At 35.9% G+C, this 22,013-nt stretch overlaps 1 protein-coding gene across 1 annotated transcript in view; it reads right to left on the bottom strand.

Annotated features, from left to right (window-relative positions):
• The window catches only part of ip6k1 (inositol hexakisphosphate kinase 1), a 31,731-nt gene extending 10,750 nt beyond the window's left edge, over positions 1 to 20,981 (bottom strand). The window contains exons 1-4 of the mRNA XM_073832508.1: positions 20,711 to 20,981; positions 5,026 to 5,230; positions 4,276 to 4,457; positions 1,225 to 1,400 (exon numbers count right to left, since the gene is read on the bottom strand). Coding sequence (XP_073688609.1) covers positions 1,225 to 1,400; positions 4,276 to 4,457; positions 5,026 to 5,230; positions 20,711 to 20,933 — 786 coding nt within the window. The 5' untranslated portion in view covers positions 20,934 to 20,981. The remainder of the gene's footprint in view (positions 1 to 1,224; positions 1,401 to 4,275; positions 4,458 to 5,025; positions 5,231 to 20,710) is intronic.
• Positions 20,982 to 22,013: the final 1,032 nt, after the last annotated feature.

The following is a 22,013-nucleotide window of genomic DNA, read 5'->3' as shown; positions in this document are numbered from 1 at the left end:
ACTGAGTTGAAGCCTATGTTTTTATTGCTGTTTTTCATGTTAAATGTGAAGACAAGTTGGATGCCACAGACTTTTTTTTTTTTTGGCCGAAGTATAAGCTAAATGTTCACATTAACTTTGCGCAACAATTTTATTACATGAATTATTTCATTTTAAAGTAGTAATTTAAAGCATTCTAAAGATACATTTTAAATTGTCTGTGGGGCAAATATTCGTTTCATTTCTGTAAAGCGCTCCTACTCAAGTCAGAAACGGCACAAAGCTGAAGAATGTTCGTTTTCTTTAGCTATTTTACAAAAGCACAACGTTTTGTTGATATTGTGAGTGCACACAAATAAAAGTAGACCTTTTTTTTCATATCAACTTCAAATTTGGAACATAACTTATTTAGATGTGAGGCTTCAATTTGATATCAATTTTAGAATAAAACAGTAAATTTAAACTTCTATAATTTGTTGATACTTTTTTTTTTTTTTTTGAAAAAATTCCACTTCTGCAATAATCTGCAGATTGTCCTCTTCAAAAAGAGACCAACTTTAGATCTGTATTCCAAAGTGTTCATGAATTACAACAATTGAAGTTTGGATAGTGCACTTTCATGCCTATTTTAAAAAATGGGGGTGACAGTTAAGGGGTTAAATGTTTAAATTAATATTGTGAAATGCATCAAGTGTTTTATGTCTATAGATTTTATTTTAGGCAAGTTGTGTTGATTTGAGAGGGCTAAATTGATCAAACATGCTCAACTCATTGCTGCTGGCTGCTTGGTCGTTACTTTAAAAACAAAAGCTTGAATTTAACAAACGTAAAATGTTCCAAACTTATTTCTAATTTAACTTCATAAAGAGATGAAATGAAATCTAGCCACTTTGCCATTAAAATCCCAAACTGAACTGTTGTAATGGCTGCAACACGGGCTCTGTTCTGATAAGTTGTTGGACAAGGGCAGGGTTCGGGCCTGAGCGTCCAATATAAATACAACTATATTTCTAAAAACTTGGCATGTGATTATTGAACTTTTCCTTTTCTTTATCATGGACACTTGCAGTATTTGTCATTTAGCAATCTGTGTGCGTACACAATCAATCTCAGGCTCTGGACGGACACCAACATTCTTCAACACAGTGCTAATGAGAGTGAAATATTACTTGTTGGCTCCAAATCTCTTGTCCAATCACTTGTAAAACCAATCATTTCAGCGTCTCGGGTCAAAGGCATACACACCTGCATGCCGCACACACGCACTCCTAACGTGGCAGACGTGCTCTGCTCGCACTTCTTCATCTGGCGGGCGGCTTTCTCCTCTGAAGCGTCATCGCCGTGTTGCCGGGTGCCCATCTTCAAGTCCAGAATGCAGGGGTAGACGAAATGATGGACTACGTTCTCCAACAGCAGGAATTCTGGTGGAGGTTTAGGGTCAAGAATCATAAACAACAGAGGAAACATATATGCACAACGCATATTTACATCAGTGTCTATCTGAATGCTCAGTTCTGATTGCCTGAAATGGACGTTTTAAAACACGTTTAAGGCACAGTAGTTGCAGTCAACTTTTATCAATAATTATCAACATTTTTTGTGGAAATAAAAGGCTTTGATACTAAAAAGCTGTATTTTTTGTGCTGTTTTTGAAGCAATTAAACTTACAGCTTCATTGTTTTTTGAGACACGCTAGACCCCTGGTGAAAAAACAAGCAAAAAACCAGCCTAGGTTGGTTGGCTGGTTTTAGCTGGTCAGAAGGCTGGTTTTAGAGGGGTTTTGGCCACTTTAGACCAGCTGAAACCAGCTAAGACCAGCCAACCAGCCTAGGCTGGTTTTAGCTGTTTTTTCAGCAGGGACACTAGCTGTAGATTTAATTATTTGTTATTTAATTAGTCTGTGAAACATTTTGTGAAGTAAACTACAGGACCTGATAATCTCATAAAACGAATGTTTACTTGCATTACTGGACAAAGCCATCTAAAAGAACAGTGTGTGTTTTCCATAAGCCCATTGACTTTGACAAGCTTGACAATATTATCACAATCTGCCTGCCAATCATTTCTAGCCAAATTCTCTCTTAGAAACAAACAGCTCCCTGTCTTTAGAGAACCATTTATGATTAATGAGGATTTTGGGTCCTTAAGACATGAGCATCTGCTTCCTATTGCTCAGCTTGTGGAAATACAGCAAGTTCTGGCACTCTCCTGACAGAAAGACTTCTACTCTCCTCCTTTTCTTTGATTCCACATGATTTAGAAATGTTTGTGCATGGCATGAAATTTACTCTTGCCTGTCAAAAGATTTTAGGATAAAGTTTGCCTTTACAAGACAAAAAAAGGTAATGATAGCACAGTCTTTCCACAGTACTGTCTTTACAGCTGTACACCTGTGACTAGTTTCTTACACCTTTCCTAAATTCAAATTTAAATTCAAATTCAAAAATTCAAATTCAAAAATTCAAATTCAAAAACTCAAAAATTCAAATTCAAAAACTTAAATACTAAAATTCTAATTCAAATTCAAATTTTAAAAAGCTCTTTTCAAGTCTTTAATTTTGTAAATCCTTTCCAGCACTTTACAGCTGTGGTGAATTACATATTTACCTACTTATAAGTACTTCTTCATAATATTAAATCAGATGTGAAAAGATACACTTGTTTTGAATTATTCCCAAATATTCTTAATGTAATGTTAATTACTAATTAAATAATATAATTTAATAAAATATAAAGTATTCTTCCATTACTGCCAAGCTACATTAAGTGTAAGGATCCTAAACAAAAAGTTCAGATGTAATTTTGCAGATGGTCATGAGTGTCTCATTAAGACGCACTTGACAATTCATGAATGCTTCATAGCTCAACGATTATTAAAGCTTAGTAAATTACAATGCTTTTGAGAAACAACCCACAAGTCTCTGTTTCATCATTTTTATGCTTAACAGCTTTTTGGAAAATGCAGCCCTCATGACATATGACTCATAGAGCCATTAAAGCAGAACAACTACAGCTAATTGCATAATTTCTAGTGTTGATGGATGGAGTTAAGGTTAACAAGCAACTCGTTACTTTTAGGATTTGGTTTCAACTATAACTTGTGTTTTTTATTTTCAAGTCATGTTTTGAAGTAGGGACCCCTCTCACATTTTATGTCACAGGCATACATAATTAGGCCCTCTCTTAATTTTTTTTATCTAAAAAGCAAACTATTCAGACAAATAGTGTATTATTGCAATTACAATGTCAAGCCATTTTAAGGCGAGACACTGCAGGTGAATAGAGTAAAAAAAATAACTAATAGTTATCGCCTTACCCAGTTGATTGATTACAATGATAATTTCAAACATTTTTTGTATTACAAGCTTTCTAAAATGTTACGATGAGGCATTATTTAATGAAATATACACTAATTTGCATACATTTCTAGTACAAAAATTGAAACACTGGACGAAGTCAGTTTCAAAATTCTTCTTCTTTTTTTTTTTTAAATTAGAGTCAAAAGTATCTCATTTCGTCATGCCATAATTCAGAAAAACAGATTTAAGGCACAGTAGTTCCAGTCAACTTTTATCAATAATTATCACAATTTCATTGTGGAAATAAAAGGCTTTGATACTGAAAAGCACAGTGATAATTGTGCTGTTTTTGAAGCAATTAAACTTGTTGAAAGACACTACACACTAGGTGTAGATTTAATTAATCGTTATTTAACAAATTTCGAACCTCTGTAATTAGTCTGTGAAACATTTTGTAAGTTAAACTACAGGCCTGTGGTATACCTGATAATCTCATAATTCGAAGATGAAACCAAATCTAATTTCTTGACGCCATAATTGAGAAAAAAAAACTTAATTTTTACAGTTTTTTTGGGGGGAATAAAATGTTGTATAAAATCAAGCAAATCATAAATGAACAAATCCCTCTGGAAAAACCTTCAGGATATAGACAGGAATAAAAATGTAAAGTTTAGTGTGTAAGTGCTACTGAAGTGGAGATTTATGGCTCAGTGTAGGAGAAAATACTCACAGCCTTTAAAAATATGGATTGTAATTTAAATCTATTGACACAAATAGATACAGTGCTTTAAAAGAAACACTTAACAGTGTCTTTTGAATGTTTTCTTTCCACCAGTCTGAACTTCATGAAAAACCAAAAAGCCCAAAATCTTAACCTTGACAGATGCATCCCTTAAGCAGTTTAATGTAGCTGACTGCTGTCCAGATTTCTCCACTTTTTCCCCCAAAACAAAATGAAACTATTTCATTTTCTATTTGTCATTTTAGAGCAGGATACTGTAGAGTTTCCTGTCTTTGGACTCGGAGCGCATGCGGCTGAGCTGTTGTTTGTGGCAGCGCAGACTCCAGGGGTTGTGGCTGATCTTCTCTGAGCTCAGGCCGCTGTTGCTGTCCAGCATCTGGAAGGGCACATCCGAATGCATCTGTAGGTCCAGAAGAGGGCTCTTCAACTCCTGCAGACTACACAGACACACTAATTACCATCAATGCAATGCAAGGGTGACTGTTGAGAAAGCTTTTGTCATATTAAAATGAATGTATTTCATATCAGGGCTTGCAAAATCGCTGGGACTATTGTGCGATGGGCTATCTTAAAGTACAGGTCCTTAAAAACTCCTCAATTTAGTTGTATCAAATTTACGACCACAAAAAGTTTTAAATACATTAAATAGTATAAAAAAAGTCTTAAACTATAATTTTAAGAGGTCAAACAGTTGGAGACGGATAGACAAGAATCGCAATTCTCCAATGCAGTAAGTTCAATTTCAGTAATTTTCCATTGCAAAACCATACAATAAGATCCAAAACATATGTAAACAAAACATATTTCATATATGAATATTTGTTTTTCCACTCTTCATGAATAAGGTACACCTTGTGGTCATAATACATCTGTATAAGTATTAGAGGTTCAAATATCCATTTTTTAAATGTATGCATTTATATATTTTGTTGTGTTTCACCTCTTGAGGTCTTACGGTGGATTCTGTTACACATATGACCAGCATAAAGACTTTTATTCACTTACTTGTCATTGCCGTCGCCGTCGTGAGCAGGTCGGTCCTCTTTGTGCTCACTGCTGGAGCGGTGGAGGCTACGGCGAGAGTGTTTTCTCCGCGGCTGGTCTCTTTCGGACAGCTCTTCGTGGTCCAGCCCCTCGCTCTCTTCGTATGGATATGCCACCAGATTGATGTAGCCATCAGAGTCACCCTCAAAACACACCAGCACCACACCTGCAACATCAACATTAACATGACAACCACTGAGAACTTGTGCATGCTAAAGAATTCAACAAAGAAAAAAACACATGAGCTGCACATGATGACTCTATTCCAGGTTATAGACTAAATTATTGTTCCAATAGTGATTCTTCACTAATAATAATGCGTCATTTTTTGCTTGTTGTGCATTCAAGCTGTTAATAAATTGGCAAGCCTAAAGCCATAGTCATGCAATTTTATGAAAATCAAGACTGATAATTCAGCTGGTACCAAAAACTGAATTCTAACTACAATCCGCCAAAATGAAGCTCTGGTTTAACTTGAAAAAATTATAACAGAATAATCATTCACACTGATTGTTTGCCTTGTTTTAGACAAGCCAGCTCAGTCATTTCCGGTCAACTGAATTGTGCTGTTAATAGCAGTGGTGGAAAGAGTACTGAACAATTATACTCAAATACAAGTACCGTTACATTGCTGAAATTGTACTTTATTACAAGTAAAAGTACTGGTGTTAAAAAAGTAATTAAGTAAAAGTACAAATTACTCTTCATAAATCTACTCAGAGAAAAAAAAGTGGAATTATACAAATTAAATGATAGGCTAATCAGCCTATATATTTTCCATTCATTACATAACACCTGGCGCGGATTAATGCACAGGCTTACATAGGCTGCAGCCTAGGGGCCTCACGTGTTCAGGGGGTCTCGGATTGGCCAGCCAATTTTTTTTTTTTTTTTTTTTACTTAAGCGCGAACCAGGCACGGCGCCGGGATTCCAGTTTGGATGGGCCAGACCAATTGTGAACGTTAAATTAAAAACGTTATCTAATCACTGTTTAACCTAATAAAAATTACTAATAGCTTGCTCTTTAAATATTTTGTTGCATTGTAAAAAAGTTTCGGTGCATAGGACGGACTAGAGGTCTGCATTCCCGCGGGAACCGCGGGACCCGACCACATTTCTTGCGGCGCGGGAATAAATTTCCAAATAAAAGCGGTTGCGGTCGGTAACTCTGGTGTAATTCGAACGGGAGCGGGCGGTAACAATATCCCGTTCCCGACGTCTTTTCACTTGAACGCAGAACCCTTCCGGCTGCGCTGAAGATGCGCTCAATGCTGCTGACAGGACAGTCCGAGCCGCTCTTGATCATATTCATTGTAGTCATGCTAACATGGTCTGGTGTTTTTTTTTTAATCACCATTGAATGTCTAAAATATAATTTTGATCTAACATTTGATCTATGACGGGCTGAATGCAAGCTATACGTCTTAAAAGTGGAACATGGAAATATAATGGATGTACTGCGAAAAAAAGTTTTATATACTCTGTATTGTTTCCTAATAGTTAAATGTGAGATTCTGGAAACGAGAACTAAATTTAGCGGGAATGGTCGGGAAGAAAATTATTTTAAGCGGGCAGCGGGTGAACAAAGCGTGAATATATAGCGGGAGCGGGTGAGTGCGGAATAAAACCTCGCGGGAGCGGGACTAGAAAAGCAGTCCCGCGCAGACCTCTAGGACGGACCTTTCCGCGATCGCTCTCCGTGGTTCTGACCAAAGAAGAGCGCTTTGGAATCTCCATTACGCATCATAAGCATGATTCCTGAGCTGCGTTTCCCGATAACGTTGTCTCTTAGCGCGCTACGAAGACTCTTAAGGTATAACTTAACTAAAGGTTAAACCATTGCTAGGCGTCTTCAGGGCTATCATCCATTCGCGAGGCAGAGGCGCTGAGAGGCAGAGGCGCTGGCGCCCTCCTAGCAATGGCGCTGGTCGCGCTAGCATCCTGGGGTGGCAGAGACAAATATATGTGCTAGGTGATGTGGGTCTTGGCTCTCTTCATCTCCTGGTTGCAGTGATGACTCCGAGACTGTACATGCGCGTTTAAGGTACCTAAACAACGACTGTTGCAACAGGGCCGAGGGCTGGGTTGGAAAATATGTGAGGTCATTATGTTTTTTAATTTAATCAATGTTGATTATGAAAGTGAGCATGCAGTGAGCATGCAGCATGAGAAAGATATGATGCATCATGAGATGTGCAATATGTCTGGAGACATGGGTAAAACATTTTGACCACTTCATTAAGTTTTGTTTTGTAGTCTCTTTTTTAAAAGATTTTCGTTTTGTATAAATTGTATCTTAATTTTGATGTTTTATCAACTAATTGCCTGTATTTAATAACAAGCAAATATATAGCAGACAATGTAATAAGGCGCCGACACTTGCATTGCATGTGAACTGGAGGGTGCCGAAACTCAGCTTGTGCCTCACAGATTTGAGAAATATAGGCTATCTATTATAGAAAGTTTGAAATATCTACTTTTAAACGAAAATATTCAAAACTAAAATAAATAGGCTAGCCTTCTCTATGAATATGTAATCATATGAAATGTGCATTTCTCTCTGGCATTCATGGCGAGACCACATCGTCAACTTCATCTTTGCTGCGACACAGAAAACACCAGTTTATTAATAAATAATTAAATGTCTCCTTGTGGTCCTGCGCTTGAGTGCGGCTATATTACGTAAACGCTCATCTATCGGGTATATGGCCTAAGTAATGAAATTAATATAAAGGGGCGATTTGTCTACGAATGGCTTAAATGAACAACTATACTAGTCGACTAGAAAAAAACTTTAGTCGGAGGCAGCCCTTATTCCACGTATTTGCAGTCCATTCTGGGTTGAGCGAGCGACCCTGAGTGGAATGGGCAAGCGGAATATTCAGAAATGCGCTCTCCGCTCACATGCTCTGATCGGAACAAACCCGAACCACTGTGCTGAACTTGTGCAGAAACATCAAAGACAGGTTAGACATAATCAGCTTTTTAAAATTAACTCTTTAAAACTAATATTTAGACTATTTTAGCACAAATTATGAGCTTATTGCCGATTTTTTTTATAATTCTTGACAAAATTAGAATATATTTAAAAAAAAAAAAAAAAAGTTTTTTGAAGAAAAATTTTGGATGGGCCTGTTGAAAAGTGGGTGGGCCTAGGCCCGTCAGGGCGCAAACAAAAGAAGACCCTAATTGGCCAATAAGAAACATTTAAAAAAAACAAGCAGGTTATTGGGTAGATATGAATTGGTTATCCAATCAGCTGCTGCTGGTCAAATCATGTCAATCATTTTCATTTACGTCACTGCTATTGCTGGACGGCATAGTGGCAGAATGGCTGAAAGAAAGCATGAAAGTGGAGCACAAAAACGTAAATTACTAAAGTTACACTTGAAGGAAAGGGGAGGGGAGGGGGGCTCACACAAAGAGCAGCCTAGGGGCCCCTGACGACCTTAATCCACCCCTGCATAACACAATAAGAAATAAAAAGTATGCAGTATGCCTTACTATTATATATATATATTTAAGATATTAAAACAAGTACACAGTAGGAAATGAAATAAACAAATTAGGAATTAATTAATACAGTCTGTATTACAATGATGATAGATTTGCATGTTCTAGTTAGAGCTGGGCAAAATGGCCTAAAAATAAAATCCATGATTTTTTCACAAACAATCCGATTTACGATTTAAATAGCCTTTAGTGGCTCCCTTTATTTGTTTTTCTGTGCCACATTCGAGTTAATCTATAAAATCGATTTATCGCCCAGCCCTAGTTCTGGTGATGATTACCTTATCAATAGATATAGTCACTGCTCTTCTGAGTGTTCAAATCCATTCTGTACATTCTGTCAAGTTCAACAATAATTCCGTACAAATTCAAAGTTTAAATGCAGGCCTGTGTTTTGACGCATTGGCAGTGTATGTGTAATGATGCATAAGAAGGCTCAGAAGAGATGCACATGTGTGGGAAGGACAGACTGATAGTGACTAGTGGGAAGGGCTGAGTAATCCCATCATGCCTCTGTGCTGAAGCTCATTTTAGTCCTCGGTGATGTCAGCCCAGCAACGTGAGCTCATGAATGAAGACGGCGATGATGTTAATGAGCTAATTCAGGAAGAGCTCTGTTTAATAGGCTTTGCAGATGTACATCAGCAGCCTTGAGAAGACTTGTGTTGCACAGCCAGGCTCTGGACTTTCTTTCAGGCATCTTCTCAGACCAGGCTTTTATATTTTGCATAATTAGGATATACGTTTTCTATATTAAGGCCTGGGGTGGAATTGAGTTTTCAAGTTGCGTTAATTGCTGAAGCTTTAATCATGGTATATGGTTTTATCACGATGTTGAAATACACTGCAAAACAGTGTTGTGATAAATTATATATTTTTAAAAGCAGATCGCAGAGACATTTTAATCGTCCATGATCAAAAATCGTCATCTCGCACACCCCTAGCCTATACACGAAATCTATTTCGGCCTTTACACAAAATATATTTCACTTAAATCGATAACAGATTAACAAAATGAAAGAAAAAATTGTGCTGAGTTTCATATCATTGTAATGCGCTCCGAAGTTCACAAAAAGAAAACCGAAACAGCAGAAAGCCGTTTTCTTTATTTCTTTAAAAGCTTTATAGTTTTGATTGATGTTTTGCTTCTATCTAGGTTCTATCTCTTTTGCTATTTTATCTGTCTATGACCAACCAGCGTTGGTTTGACCACGTCACCATGACCTAGTCGTTACTATTATTATAGGCAAAGAAAAAGTTTAAAAAATACAATTATTATCCAGTATTTCTTCCACTCAAATGGTAATAATACAGAGGAACGCAGGAACAGAAACGTTTAAATACTAATTCTGCTCAGAATGAACACTTCTAATTTTTATTTTCTGTTTTAAGCCATGCTTTATGCAATTGACCAGTATTGGTATCGCCCAAAAGTTGTTTGTTAAAATCTGCATCGTATCAGCCAAAAATCATATCAGTGCAACCCTACTAATCACAGTTGCAAAAAAGAATTGTTTTAAAACATTACCTATATTTCAGCTTTGATGGTCAAAATTATACAATAAGTCACAGTTAATTACAATCTTGCCAAATTATTAATGCACACATATTTATTCAATAAAACAAGAGCCATTCTTACTGCATAAAATGGAATTTGGGGAAAAAAATAAAACACAGGGCCCTAATTACTAGGGATGCATCGTTGTATCCGGCGGTAATATTTATTGGACATTTTTTTTATTATTTTAAAGCCATCTGCATATCGGAATTAGCATGAAAAGGGCTGATACCGATGGTTTATTAATTAACTGCATGAAGACAATCAGTTGCATAATCCAATGTTTATCTCTGGTCAAAATAATTAAATACTTGCCAAAAATACCATTATTAACTGGTGTTTTTTCTACTCAAATGGGTTTCAGAATGTAATAAAACAGAGGAACGCAGGAACAGAATGTTTAAATACATATTCTGCTCAGAATTAACCTAATCTAATTTTTTTTCTTCCATTTTTAAGCCATGCTATATGCAATTGACCAATATCGGTATCAGAATCGGCTAGTAGTTGTTTGTTAAAATCTGTATCGGTATCAGCCAAAAAAAAAAAAAAAAACTAACAATTCTGCTCGGAATGAACCAATCTATTTTCTTTTTTTCTTTTTTTTTTTAAGCCATGCTATATGCAACTGACCAATATCGGTATCAGAATTGGCCAATAGTTGTTTGTTAAAATCTGTATCGGTCTCAAGAGAAGAATTGTTTTAAAACATTACCTAGATTTCGGCTTTAGTGGTCAAAATGATACAGTAAGTCACAGTTGTCTTACTAAATTATTAATGCACACATATTTATTCAGTTAAACAGAAGTTGAACGCTTTTTGCAAACTGTAGAGTGGAAAGCATGTCTCCTTTTGAAAGCCAGCAATAGCTGAAGGTTAGCTAAAGAGGTGATATGATTTTGTAATCCCTAAAACTTCTGCAACACTTCTAACACTCATCTTTAGAGTTTGTGCTCATCCCACTCTGTTGACATTTGAAAACAATGCCATGTGATTCGTAAGGACAGGTCTATTTATAATCCTTGCTGTGACTAGATGAGAAAAAATAACAAGCCTCAATGTTACTCCCGCGAGGCCTGAAATAGTCAGTGGAACTTACAGATGTCCAGCATGCGTTTAGCCCCATCAAAACTCACAGGGTGAAGCGGTTCATATGGAAGGCATGCTGTGAATCTCGAACATGAGATGTTTCGGGGGGTGGTGCCGGTGAACACAGGACAAATTGTAAAACATACACATGTGCACCGCAGACAAATAATAGCGGCTCAAACTGCCTGTTATGGGCTGTGCGGACGACTCTATTTCTAAGTCTGCAAACCTATTTTTAGACCACAACGTCATTTCCAAGTATTCACGTATCTCAAAATGTCATCTTAATCTCATAAGTGTCGAGAAAAACGATAAAGACAATTTATTATTTTAACTGCATCACAATCGCAAGACAAGAAACAGATGCAGAAGTTAAGAACAACTCATGTATGTGAAATATGGCAAATATGTAGAGTTTGTAACTCTAGGGTTCCACTTTGCAAATAAAAAAGTTATTAAAATAGATGCTGATTAACTTTTGTAGCTTGAATAATCAATATAGTTTATGTGAAGAAGTTGTTATATTTAAGAGCCTATTAAATGTTTGAAATAATGGTTATCAATTATACTTTCATGTTAAATGGCTATACTTAAGGGAAGACACTGTTTGCAAAAACACTGTTTTTTCATGCACCTGTCAAGTTTGAGATTTGGGGCTTTTTGGTGTTTCATAAAGTGTTTTTTCAGACTAGTAGAAAGAAAACACCCACAAGACACTGTTAAGTGTTTCTTTTATAGCACTTTATCTATTTGTGTCAACAGATTTCAATTACAATACGTATTTTCTCAAAATGAGTTTTTTCTCCTGCACTGAGCCATAAATCTCCACTTCAGTAGCACTTACACACACCAAACTTTACATTTTTATACCTGTCTATATCCTGAAGGTTTTTACAGAGGGATTTGTTCATATATAATTTGCTTGATTTTTTTTACAACATTTTATTCCTCCCAAAATGGTAAAAATATATTGTTTTCTGCCTGTTCTTAGTATTTTTTTTTTAATTATGGAGTGACAAAATGAGATGCAAAAACATCTGACTCTAATATGTCAAAAAAATTAGACAAGAATTTCGAAAACTGACTTCATCCAGTGTTTAGAGTTTTGTACTGGAAATGTATGCTAATTAGCGCATATTTCAATCAATAATGTCTCATTTGCATATGAAAACCTAATATTTTAGAAAACTTGCAATACAAAAAATGTTTGAAATTATCAATGTAATCAATCAACTGAGTAAGTAAGGTGATAACTATTAAGTTTTTTTTTTACCCTATTCAGCTGCAGTGTCTCGCCTTAATGGCTAAAATTAAGGGGGAAATGCATTTAATGGAGACATTAGTACCATTATTGGTATCAATTAGTATCACTAATAATAATTTAGTAAAAAGACGCCAGTACATATTTAAAATACACCATCTTTGTTGTTTCTACAATAATTTGGAAACTCAATGTGAAACTATGACAATATAAATATATTAATATATGCAGCTAATCATCATAAATTACAGAAAAATTTGTGATTATTTATATCGATTGACAGATAGCACACGTACATCTCGGAGGCGTCTATTGGACGTCTGCATTTACATCTGCAAGACATTTCACGTCGTTTGTTCATCTGCAATACGTCTATTTGACGTTTCCTTTCAGATGGCAAATAGACGTCTATTAGATGTCTTTAAGATGTTTATGATTTAGAATGAATGTAAAGCCGACATCTTACTGTAGACAGCAGATGCTTTTCAGATCAAAAAATCATTACAAGCACCGACAGTGAAAGACTGTTTAGAAGTGCATCGCATGTCTTCCATTAGAAGAGAAAGAGCTGGTTGTTGCTGGTTACTGTATGATGACTGAAATCACCAAATGGCCTTAAACCATTAGTAAATAAACTACAGACAGTTATGTTGTCTAATACACGCGACAACTGTATTTATTCTGACAGCGCTGCAGGAGCTCCTTAGCCAGGGTTCAAAGTCCAAAGATGAGAATCATTCATAAATCTGCTGCTGTCAGCAAAAAGTAGTAATGAGGTCTTCTTGCAGGTTTCCGCCAAAATAAAAGTCAACATTCATGAATCTTAGTATTGTCATTTTACTGTTGTTCTGTAAAATAAAATAAAAAAGACAAAAATAATGATAGAAATCATTGCAACAGCTCTATTAATACATTTATTCTAACATTCTCATTTGCTCAGCAAGGCTGCATTTATTTGTGCATTAAAAACACATGCCTGATTCAAAAAATGGCCAAAGAATGTTATTTTACTAACTTCTTATTCATTTTAAGTTAAATTGTGCTTTGTTGGTAGGCTATAACGTCTACTAGAATGTTAAAAATGTTCAGTGTTAAGAAAATATTTTTAATATTTTAATATATATATATTTTTTTTTTTTCTGAAAAGCAAGACAAAACTGTAAAAAGCACATTTTGGCTATTTAATTTATGCAATGGTGAATAAAATTGGCAAAATACATGGGGGAGAAAACACGAAAAACATGTTTGCTAATCAGCCTTCGGCCCAGTGTGTAATTGTGTTTGGCTTCTTTCGCCAAGAATTTACATTTCAGTGCATCCCTAACTAAAATGTACTTTTTGGAACAGTTTTAAAGTTTTATTACATTTTTGTTCCTGAAATCCACCTTACCACTGGGAATAATCCAGTTTTTTTTTTTTTTCATCAAAAGTACAAATAAAAACGCTGCTATTTAAATCCAGATGATTTTTTTTTTTTGAACAACCCATTTTCAAGATTTGATCCGATCAGATGGCCAAAATACGATCAGATTACCTTTGAACAACTGGCCCCTGGACTCTGGCTTTTCTCTGACTTGACACTGATGTCAAACATCCCTCTCCACTGCACCTGCTCCTCAGGGCTCTGTTTCCTGCGGTCGCTACATCAGAGCAACTATCCCATAATGATGTTCTTGTCTCTAATGACAATTCACATCCTGCCTCAGACTAGGCTCTGTGCAGCAGACAGACCTCACCATCTGACAGCAAACAGGCGTTCAGATGAATAAGTGAGAACAGAGGCCGGGTGTCATCGAGCGCTACATGACACAGACAACAGGAACATAAGGATGACAAAACAGGAAATGAGAAGACGGACTGTTTAAATTCACCTTGCTGCATACTGCATGGAAAAGTGGCAAGAGATTTATCAAACCGGCAAACTGTAATTTAAAAGGTTTACATCAGACTATCTATGAGCAATTCTAGTGATGCATTATGATTTTTTTTTAATGAATGTGTCATGTACATACATTGCTTATATTCAGAGTTGGGGGAAGTTACTTTTAAATGTACAATATTACGGAAAGTAATGCATTACAGTATTGCTTTACTCTCTAAAAAAGTAACTAATTGCGTTACTTGGTTACTTTTTATGGAAAGTAACGCATTACAGTACTGTGTTACTCTCTAAAAAAGTAACTAATTGCGTTACTTGGTTACTTTTTATGGAAAGTAACGCATAACAGTACTGCGTTACTCTCTAAAAAAGTAACTAATTGCGTTACTTGGTTACTTTTTATGGAAAGTAACGCATTACAGTACTGCGTTACTCTCTAAAAAAGTAACTAATTGCGTTACTTGGTTACTTTTTATGGAAAGTAACGCATTACAGTACTGCGTTACTCTCTAAAAAAGTAACTAATTGCGTTACTTGGTTACTTCTTATGGAAAGTAACGCATTACAGTACTGCGTTACTCTCTAAAAAAGTAACTAACTGCGTTACTTGGTTACTTCTTATGGAAAGTAACGCATTACAGTACTGCGTTACTCTCTAAAAAAGTAACTAACTGCGTTACATTGGTTACTTCTTATGGAAAGTAACACATTACAGTACTGCGTTACTCTCTAAAAAAGTAAGTAATTGCGTTACTTGGTTACTTTTTATAGAAGTAACGCATTACAGTACTGCGTTACTCTCTAAAAAAGTAATTAATTGCGTTACTTGGTTACTTTTTATAGAAGTAATGCATTACAGTACTGCGTTACTCTCTAAAAAAGTAACTAACTGCGTTACTTGGTTACTTCTTATGGAAAGTAACGCATTACAGTACTGCGTTACTCTCTAAAAAAGTAACTAACTGCGTTACTTGGTTACTTCTTATGGAAAGTAACACATTACAGTACTGCGTTACTCTCTAAAAAAGTAACTAATTGCGTTACTTGGTTACTTTTTATAGAAGTAACACATTACAGTACTGCATTACTCTCTAAAAAAGTAATTAATTGCGTTACTTGGTTACTTTTTATAGAAGTAATGCATTACAGTACTGCGTTACTCTCTAAAAAAGTAACTAACTGCGTTACTTGGTTACTTCTTATGGAAAGTAACGCATTACAGTACTGCGTTACTCTCTAAAAAAGTAACTAATTGCGTTACTTGGTTACTTTTTATAGAAGTAATGCATTACAGTACTGCGTTACTCTCTAAAAAAGTAACTAACTGCGTTACTTGGTTACTTCTTATGGAAAGTAACGCATTACAGTACTGCGTTACTCTCTAAAAAAGTAACTAACTGCGTTACTTGGTTACTTCTTATGGAAAGTAACGCATTACAGTACTGCGTTACTCTCTAAAAAAGTAACTAACTGCGTTACTTGGTTACTTCTTATGGAAAGTAACACATTACAGTACTGCGTTACTCTCTAAAAAAGTAACTAATTGCGTTACTTGGTTACTTTTTATAGAAGTAACGCATTACAGTACTGCATTACTCTCTAAAAAAGTAATTAATTGCGTTACTTGGTTACTTTTTATAGAAGTAATGCATTACAGTACTGCGTTACTCTCTAAAAAAGTAACTAACTGCGTTACTTGGTTACTTCTTATGGAAAGTAACGCATTACAGTACTGCGTTACTCTCTAAAAAAGTAACTAATTGCGTTACTTGGTTACTTTTTATAGAAGTAATGCATTACAGTACTGCGTTACTCTCTAAAAAAGTAACTAACTGCGTTACTTGGTTACTTCTTATGGAAAGTAACGCATTACAGTACTGCGTTACTCTCTAAAAAAGTAACTAATTGCGTTACTTGGTTACTTCTTATGGAAAGTAACGCATTACAGAACTGCATTACTCTCTAAAAAAAGTAACTAACTGCGTTACTTGGTTACTTCTTATGGAAAGTAACGCATTACAGTACTGCGTTACTCTCTAAAAAAGTAACTAATTGCGTTACTTGGTTACTTCTTATGGAAAGTAACGCATTACAGTACTGCGTTACTCTCTAAAAAAGTAACTAATTACGTTACTTGGTTACTTCTTATGGAAAGTAACGCATTACAGTACTGCGTTACTCTCTAAAAAAGTAACTAATTGCGTTACTTGGTTACTTCTTATGGAAAGTAACGCATTACAGAACTGCATTACTCTCTAAAAAAAGTAACTAACTGCGTTACTTGGTTACTTTTTATTGAAAGTAACGCATTACAGTACTGCGTTACTCTCTAAAAAAGTAACTAACTGCGTTACTTGGTTACTTTTTATGGAAAGTAACGCATTACAGTACTGCGTTACTCTCTAAAAAAGTAACTAACTGCGTTACTTGTTTACTTCTTATGGAAAGTAATGCATTACAGTACTGCGTTACTCTCTAAAAAAGTAATTAATTGCGTTACTTGGTTACTTTTTATAGAAGTAACGCATTACAGTACTGCGTTACTCTAAAAAAGTAACTAACTGCGTTACTTGGTTACTTCTTATGGAAAGTAACGCATTACAGTACTGCGTTACTCTCTAAAAAAGTAACTAATTGCGTTACTTGGTTACTCTTTATAGAAGTAACGCATTACAGTACTGCGTTACTCTCTAAAAAAGTAATTAATTGCATTACTTGGTTACTTTTTATAGAAGTAACGCATTACAGTACTGCGTTACTCTCTAAAAAAGTAATTAATTGCGTTACTTGGTTACTTTTTATAGAAGTAACGCATTACAGTACTGCGTTACTCTCTAAAAAAGTAACTAATTGCGTTACTTGGTTACTTTTTATAGAAGTAACGCATTACAGTACTGCGTTACTCTAAAAAAGTAACTAACTGCGTTACTTGTTTACTTCTTATGGAAAGTAACGCATTACAGTACTGCGTTACTCTCTAAAAAAGTAACTAACTGCGTTACTTGGTTACTTTTTATAGAAGTAACGCATTACAGTACTGCGTTACTCTCTAAAAAAGTAACTAATTGCGTTACTTGGTTACTTTTTATAGAAGTAACGCATTACAGTACTGCGTTACTCTCTAAAAAAGTAATTAATTGCGTTACTTGGTTACTTTTTATAGAAGTAACGCATTACAGTACTGCGTTACTCTCTAAAAAAGTAATTAATTGCGTTACTTGGTTACTTCTTATGGAAAGTAACGCATTACAGTACTGCGTTACTCTCTAAAAAAGTAACTAATTGCGTTACTTGGTTACTTTTTATAGAAGTAACGCATTACAGTACTGCGTTACTCTCTAAAAAAGTAACTAACTGCGTTACTTGGTTACTTCTTATGGAAAGTAACGCATTACAGAACTGCATTACTCTCTAAAAAAAGTAACTAACTGCGTTATTTGGTTACTTTTTATTGAAAGTAACGCATTACAGTACTGCGTTACTCTCTAAAAAAGTAATTAATTGCGTTACTTGGTTACTTTTTATAGAAGTAACGCATTACAGTACTGCGTTACTCTCTAAAAAAGTAACTAATTGCGTTACTTGGTTACTTCTTATGGAAAGTAACGCATTACAGTACTGCGTTACTCTCTAAAAAAGTAACTAATTGCGTTACTTGGTTACTTTTTATAGAAGTAACGCATTACAGTACTGCGTTACTCTCTAAAAAAGTAATTAATTGCGTTACTTGGTTACTTCTTATGGAAAGTAACGCATTACAGTACTGCGTTACTCTCTAAAAAAGTAACTAATTGCGTTACTTGGTTACTTTTTATAGAAGTAACGCATTACAGTACTGCGTTACTCTCTAAAAAAGTAACTAACTGCGTTACTTGGTTACTTCTTATGGAAAGTAACGCATTACAGAACTGCATTACTCTCTAAAAAAAGTAACTAACTGCGTTACTTGGTTACTTTTTATTGAAAGTAACGCATTACAGTACTGCGTTACTCTCTAAAAAAGTAATTAATTGCGTTACTTGGTTACTTTTTATAGAAGTAACGCATTACAGTACTGCGTTACTCTAAAAAAGTAACTAACTGCGTTACTTGGTTACTTCTTATGGAAAGTAACGCATTACAGTACTGCGTTACTCTCTAAAAAAGTAACTAATTGCGTTACTTGGTTACTTTTTATAGAAGTAACGCATTACAGTACTGCGTTACTCTCTAAAAAAGTAATTAATTGCGTTACTTGGTTACTTTTTATAGAAGTAACGCATTACAGTACTGCGTTACTCTCTAAAAAAGTAATTAATTGCGTTACTTGGTTACTTTTTATAGAAGTAACGCATTACAGTACTGCGTTACTCTCTAAAAAAGTAACTAATTGCGTTACTTGGTTACTTTTTATAGAAGTAACGCATTACAGTACTGCGTTACTCTAAAAAAGTAACTAACTGCGTTACTTGTTTACTTCTTATGGAAAGTAACGCATTACAGTACTGCGTTACTCTCTAAAAAAGTAACTAACTGCGTTACTTGGTTACTTTTTATAGAAGTAACGCATTACAGTACTGCGTTACTCTCTAAAAAAGTAACTAACTGCGTTACTTGGTTACTTTTTATAGAAGTAACGCATTACAGTACTGCGTTACTCTCTAAAAAAGTAATTAATTGCGTTACTTGGTTACTTTTTATAGAAGTAACGCATTACAGTACTGCGTTACTCTCTAAAAAAGTAATTAATTGCGTTACTTGGTTACTTCTTATGGAAAGTAACGCATTACAGTACTGCGTTACTCTCTAAAAAAGTAACTAATTGCGTTACTTGGTTACTTTTTATGGAAGTAACGCATTACAGTACTGCGTTACTCTCTAAAAAAGTAACTAACTGCGTTACTTGGTTACTTCTTATGGAAAGTAACGCATTACAGAACTGCATTACTCTCTAAAAAAAGTAACTAACTGCGTTACTTGGTTACTTTTTATTGAAAGTAACGCATTACAGTACTGCGTTACTCTCTAAAAAAGTAATTAATTGCGTTACTTGGTTACTTTTTATAGAAGTAACGCATTACAGTACTGCGTTACTCTCTAAAAAAGTAACTAATTGCGTTACTTGGTTACTTCTTATGGAAAGTAACGCATTACAGTACTGCGTTACTCTCTAAAAAAGTAACTAATTGCGTTACTTGGTTACTTTTTATAGAAGTAACGCATTACAGTACTGCGTTACTCTCTAAAAAAGTAATTAATTGCGTTACTTGGTTACTTCTTATGGAAAGTAACGCATTACAGTACTGCGTTACTCTCTAAAAAAGTAACTAATTGCGTTACTTGGTTACTTCTTATTGAAAGTAACGCATTACAGTACTGCGTTACTCTCTAAAAAAGTAACTAACTACGTTACTTGGTTACTTCTTATGGAAAGTAACGCATTACAGTACTGCGTTACTCTCTAAAAAAGTAACTAATTGCGTTACTTGGTTACTTCTTATTGAAAGTAACGCATTACAGTACTGCGTTACTCTCTAAAAAAGTAACTAACTGCGTTACTTGGTTACTTCTTATGGAAAGTAACGCATTACAGTACTGCGTTACTCTCTAAAAAAGTAACTAATTGCGTTACTTGGTTACTTTTTATAGAAGTAACGCATTACTTTTGCTTTACTTTTTAAACCTGGGCAGGGCTTGCTTGTTTGTTTTTAATATTTTTAATTTATTTTATAAGTTCTATTTTTGCCAAATGTAAAAGCCTTTTCACACCAGAAGCCTCAGGCTGAAGGAAAAGTAAATTTATGTCTGTACAGTACAATACAAAAGAAGAAAATTCAACACTCTTCAGCAATAAAAAAAGAACAAATGTCAGTTTATCTTGATGGTTGAACTGGATCATCGAAGGTCAGCAGAGGTATTCGGCCAATCACAACGCACCGGATAACTGGCCAATCAGAGAACACCTCGGTTTCCATCAACGATGAGTTTTGTAAAAATTTAAGTGTTTTAGAAAGGCGGGGCAAAGAGGAGCAACAATAATGTACAGTATGTGGACAATAATGTTTTTTGAACCTCAAACTGCATAAACACATTGCATTACAACAAATACACAAAATAATGCTCTTTTTAGCAACATCATAAACCCCTTTAACTAACTGCAAAAATTGAATAATCAAAATCTACTGATTAATCAGTGGAATAATCAATGATTATTCGATTAATCGCTCCAATAACCATTAGATTAATCGATTAGCAAAATAATAATTTGTTTCAGCCTTATTGTGTTGTGTCTCGCCGTACTTTCAGCATCTGTTCAGACAACGTGTCACCTTAAAAACAGTGCAATGTATCTAGATCATTGTTCTTACCTTTGTACTCAGGGGTGAACTCCTTCATCTCTGGCGGCAGGGACTCGTAGAAGCGCTGCTCGCGGGTGATGAGCGGTTTGCAGACGGTGTGGTCGTCGTAGCGCATCATGCTGGTGTGGCCGCCCACCTGGTGAATGAAGGGCTCCAGGGGAACCCCGCCGCGGCTGTCCTGCCCCTGGCTGGCGCTGTGCTTGCCCGCCTCCATAGTGTGCGGGACACACATGGCGTTAGAGGGCCGCGTCGAGCTGGGGGCATGGGCTCGGGCGCGCAGGCCTGGCGAGCGCGGGGTGCAGGGGGGCGGCTGAGAGCGCACGCTGCCGCCGGGAGGGGGAGGAGCCAGCACGCTGGGCGCTGGGATGGATCAAGAGCGCCGGGAGCGCTGGGAGAGATCCTTAATGCTGCCTCCTACAGGAGAAAGAAAAAATCACAATTTAGGTTCTAACAAAAGAGTGCCAAGTATTGAGGTGTCTGTGTTCGTTTGGTTAGTAACTACATTGAGTCAACATGTAACCCTATGTAACCCTAAAACTTATGTTCCACAACTTAAAGACAAATGGATTTGTTGTCTCTTGTGTTTTCATATTCAAGTGATTATAAGCTAGATGCAGCTTTTTTTGGTATTCCCTGCTAAAAAAAACTGCTAAAACCAGCTGGTTAGTTGGTTTTAGCTGGTCATCCAGCCTGGTCTTAGCTGGTCAGCAGACTGGATTTAGAGGGTTTTTGCCCACTTTCCCAGCTGGTCAGGTTGGGAGACCAGCTAAAACCAGCTACTTCCAGCTTAAACCAGCTAAGACCAGCCAACCAGTTTTGGCTGGTCATCCAGCCTGGTCTTAGCTGGTCAGCAGGCTGGTTTAAAAGGGTTTTTGGCCACTTTCTCAGCTGGTCTTAGCTGGGAGACCAGCTAAAACCAGCTATTTCCCGCTTAAACCAGCTAAGACCAGCCAACCAGCTTAGGCTGGTCTTACCTGGTCATAGCTGGTCAGCAGGCTGGTTTTAGAGGGTTTCTGGCCACTTTCTCAGCTGGTCAGACTGGGAGACCAGCTAAAACCAGCTACTTCCAGCTTAAACCAGCTAAGACTAGCCAACGACTTGAAAGCGTTTTTTTTTTTTTTTAGTTTGATGCCAAATGTTTCCTCCTATTCAAATTTGACATTGAAGGGGTGTATGCAACATATTTGTCCACATTCAAATACAATTTTCAAGAAAAAAAAAAAAAAACGGGGGAAAATAAATGTAGAAGATGTTCACATAGGACACTATTAACACGACTATATACATTAAACCATTCAGAAAAATTTGGGCA

This window comes from Garra rufa, unplaced genomic scaffold, assembly GCF_049309525.1.
Source record: "Garra rufa unplaced genomic scaffold, GarRuf1.0 hap1_unplaced_002, whole genome shotgun sequence".
In the NCBI taxonomy this organism is placed as follows: Eukaryota; Metazoa; Chordata; class Actinopteri; order Cypriniformes; family Cyprinidae; genus Garra; species Garra rufa.
The sequence above is the reverse complement of the archived record's forward strand: the minus strand, read 5'-3'. Positions and strand labels throughout refer to the sequence as shown.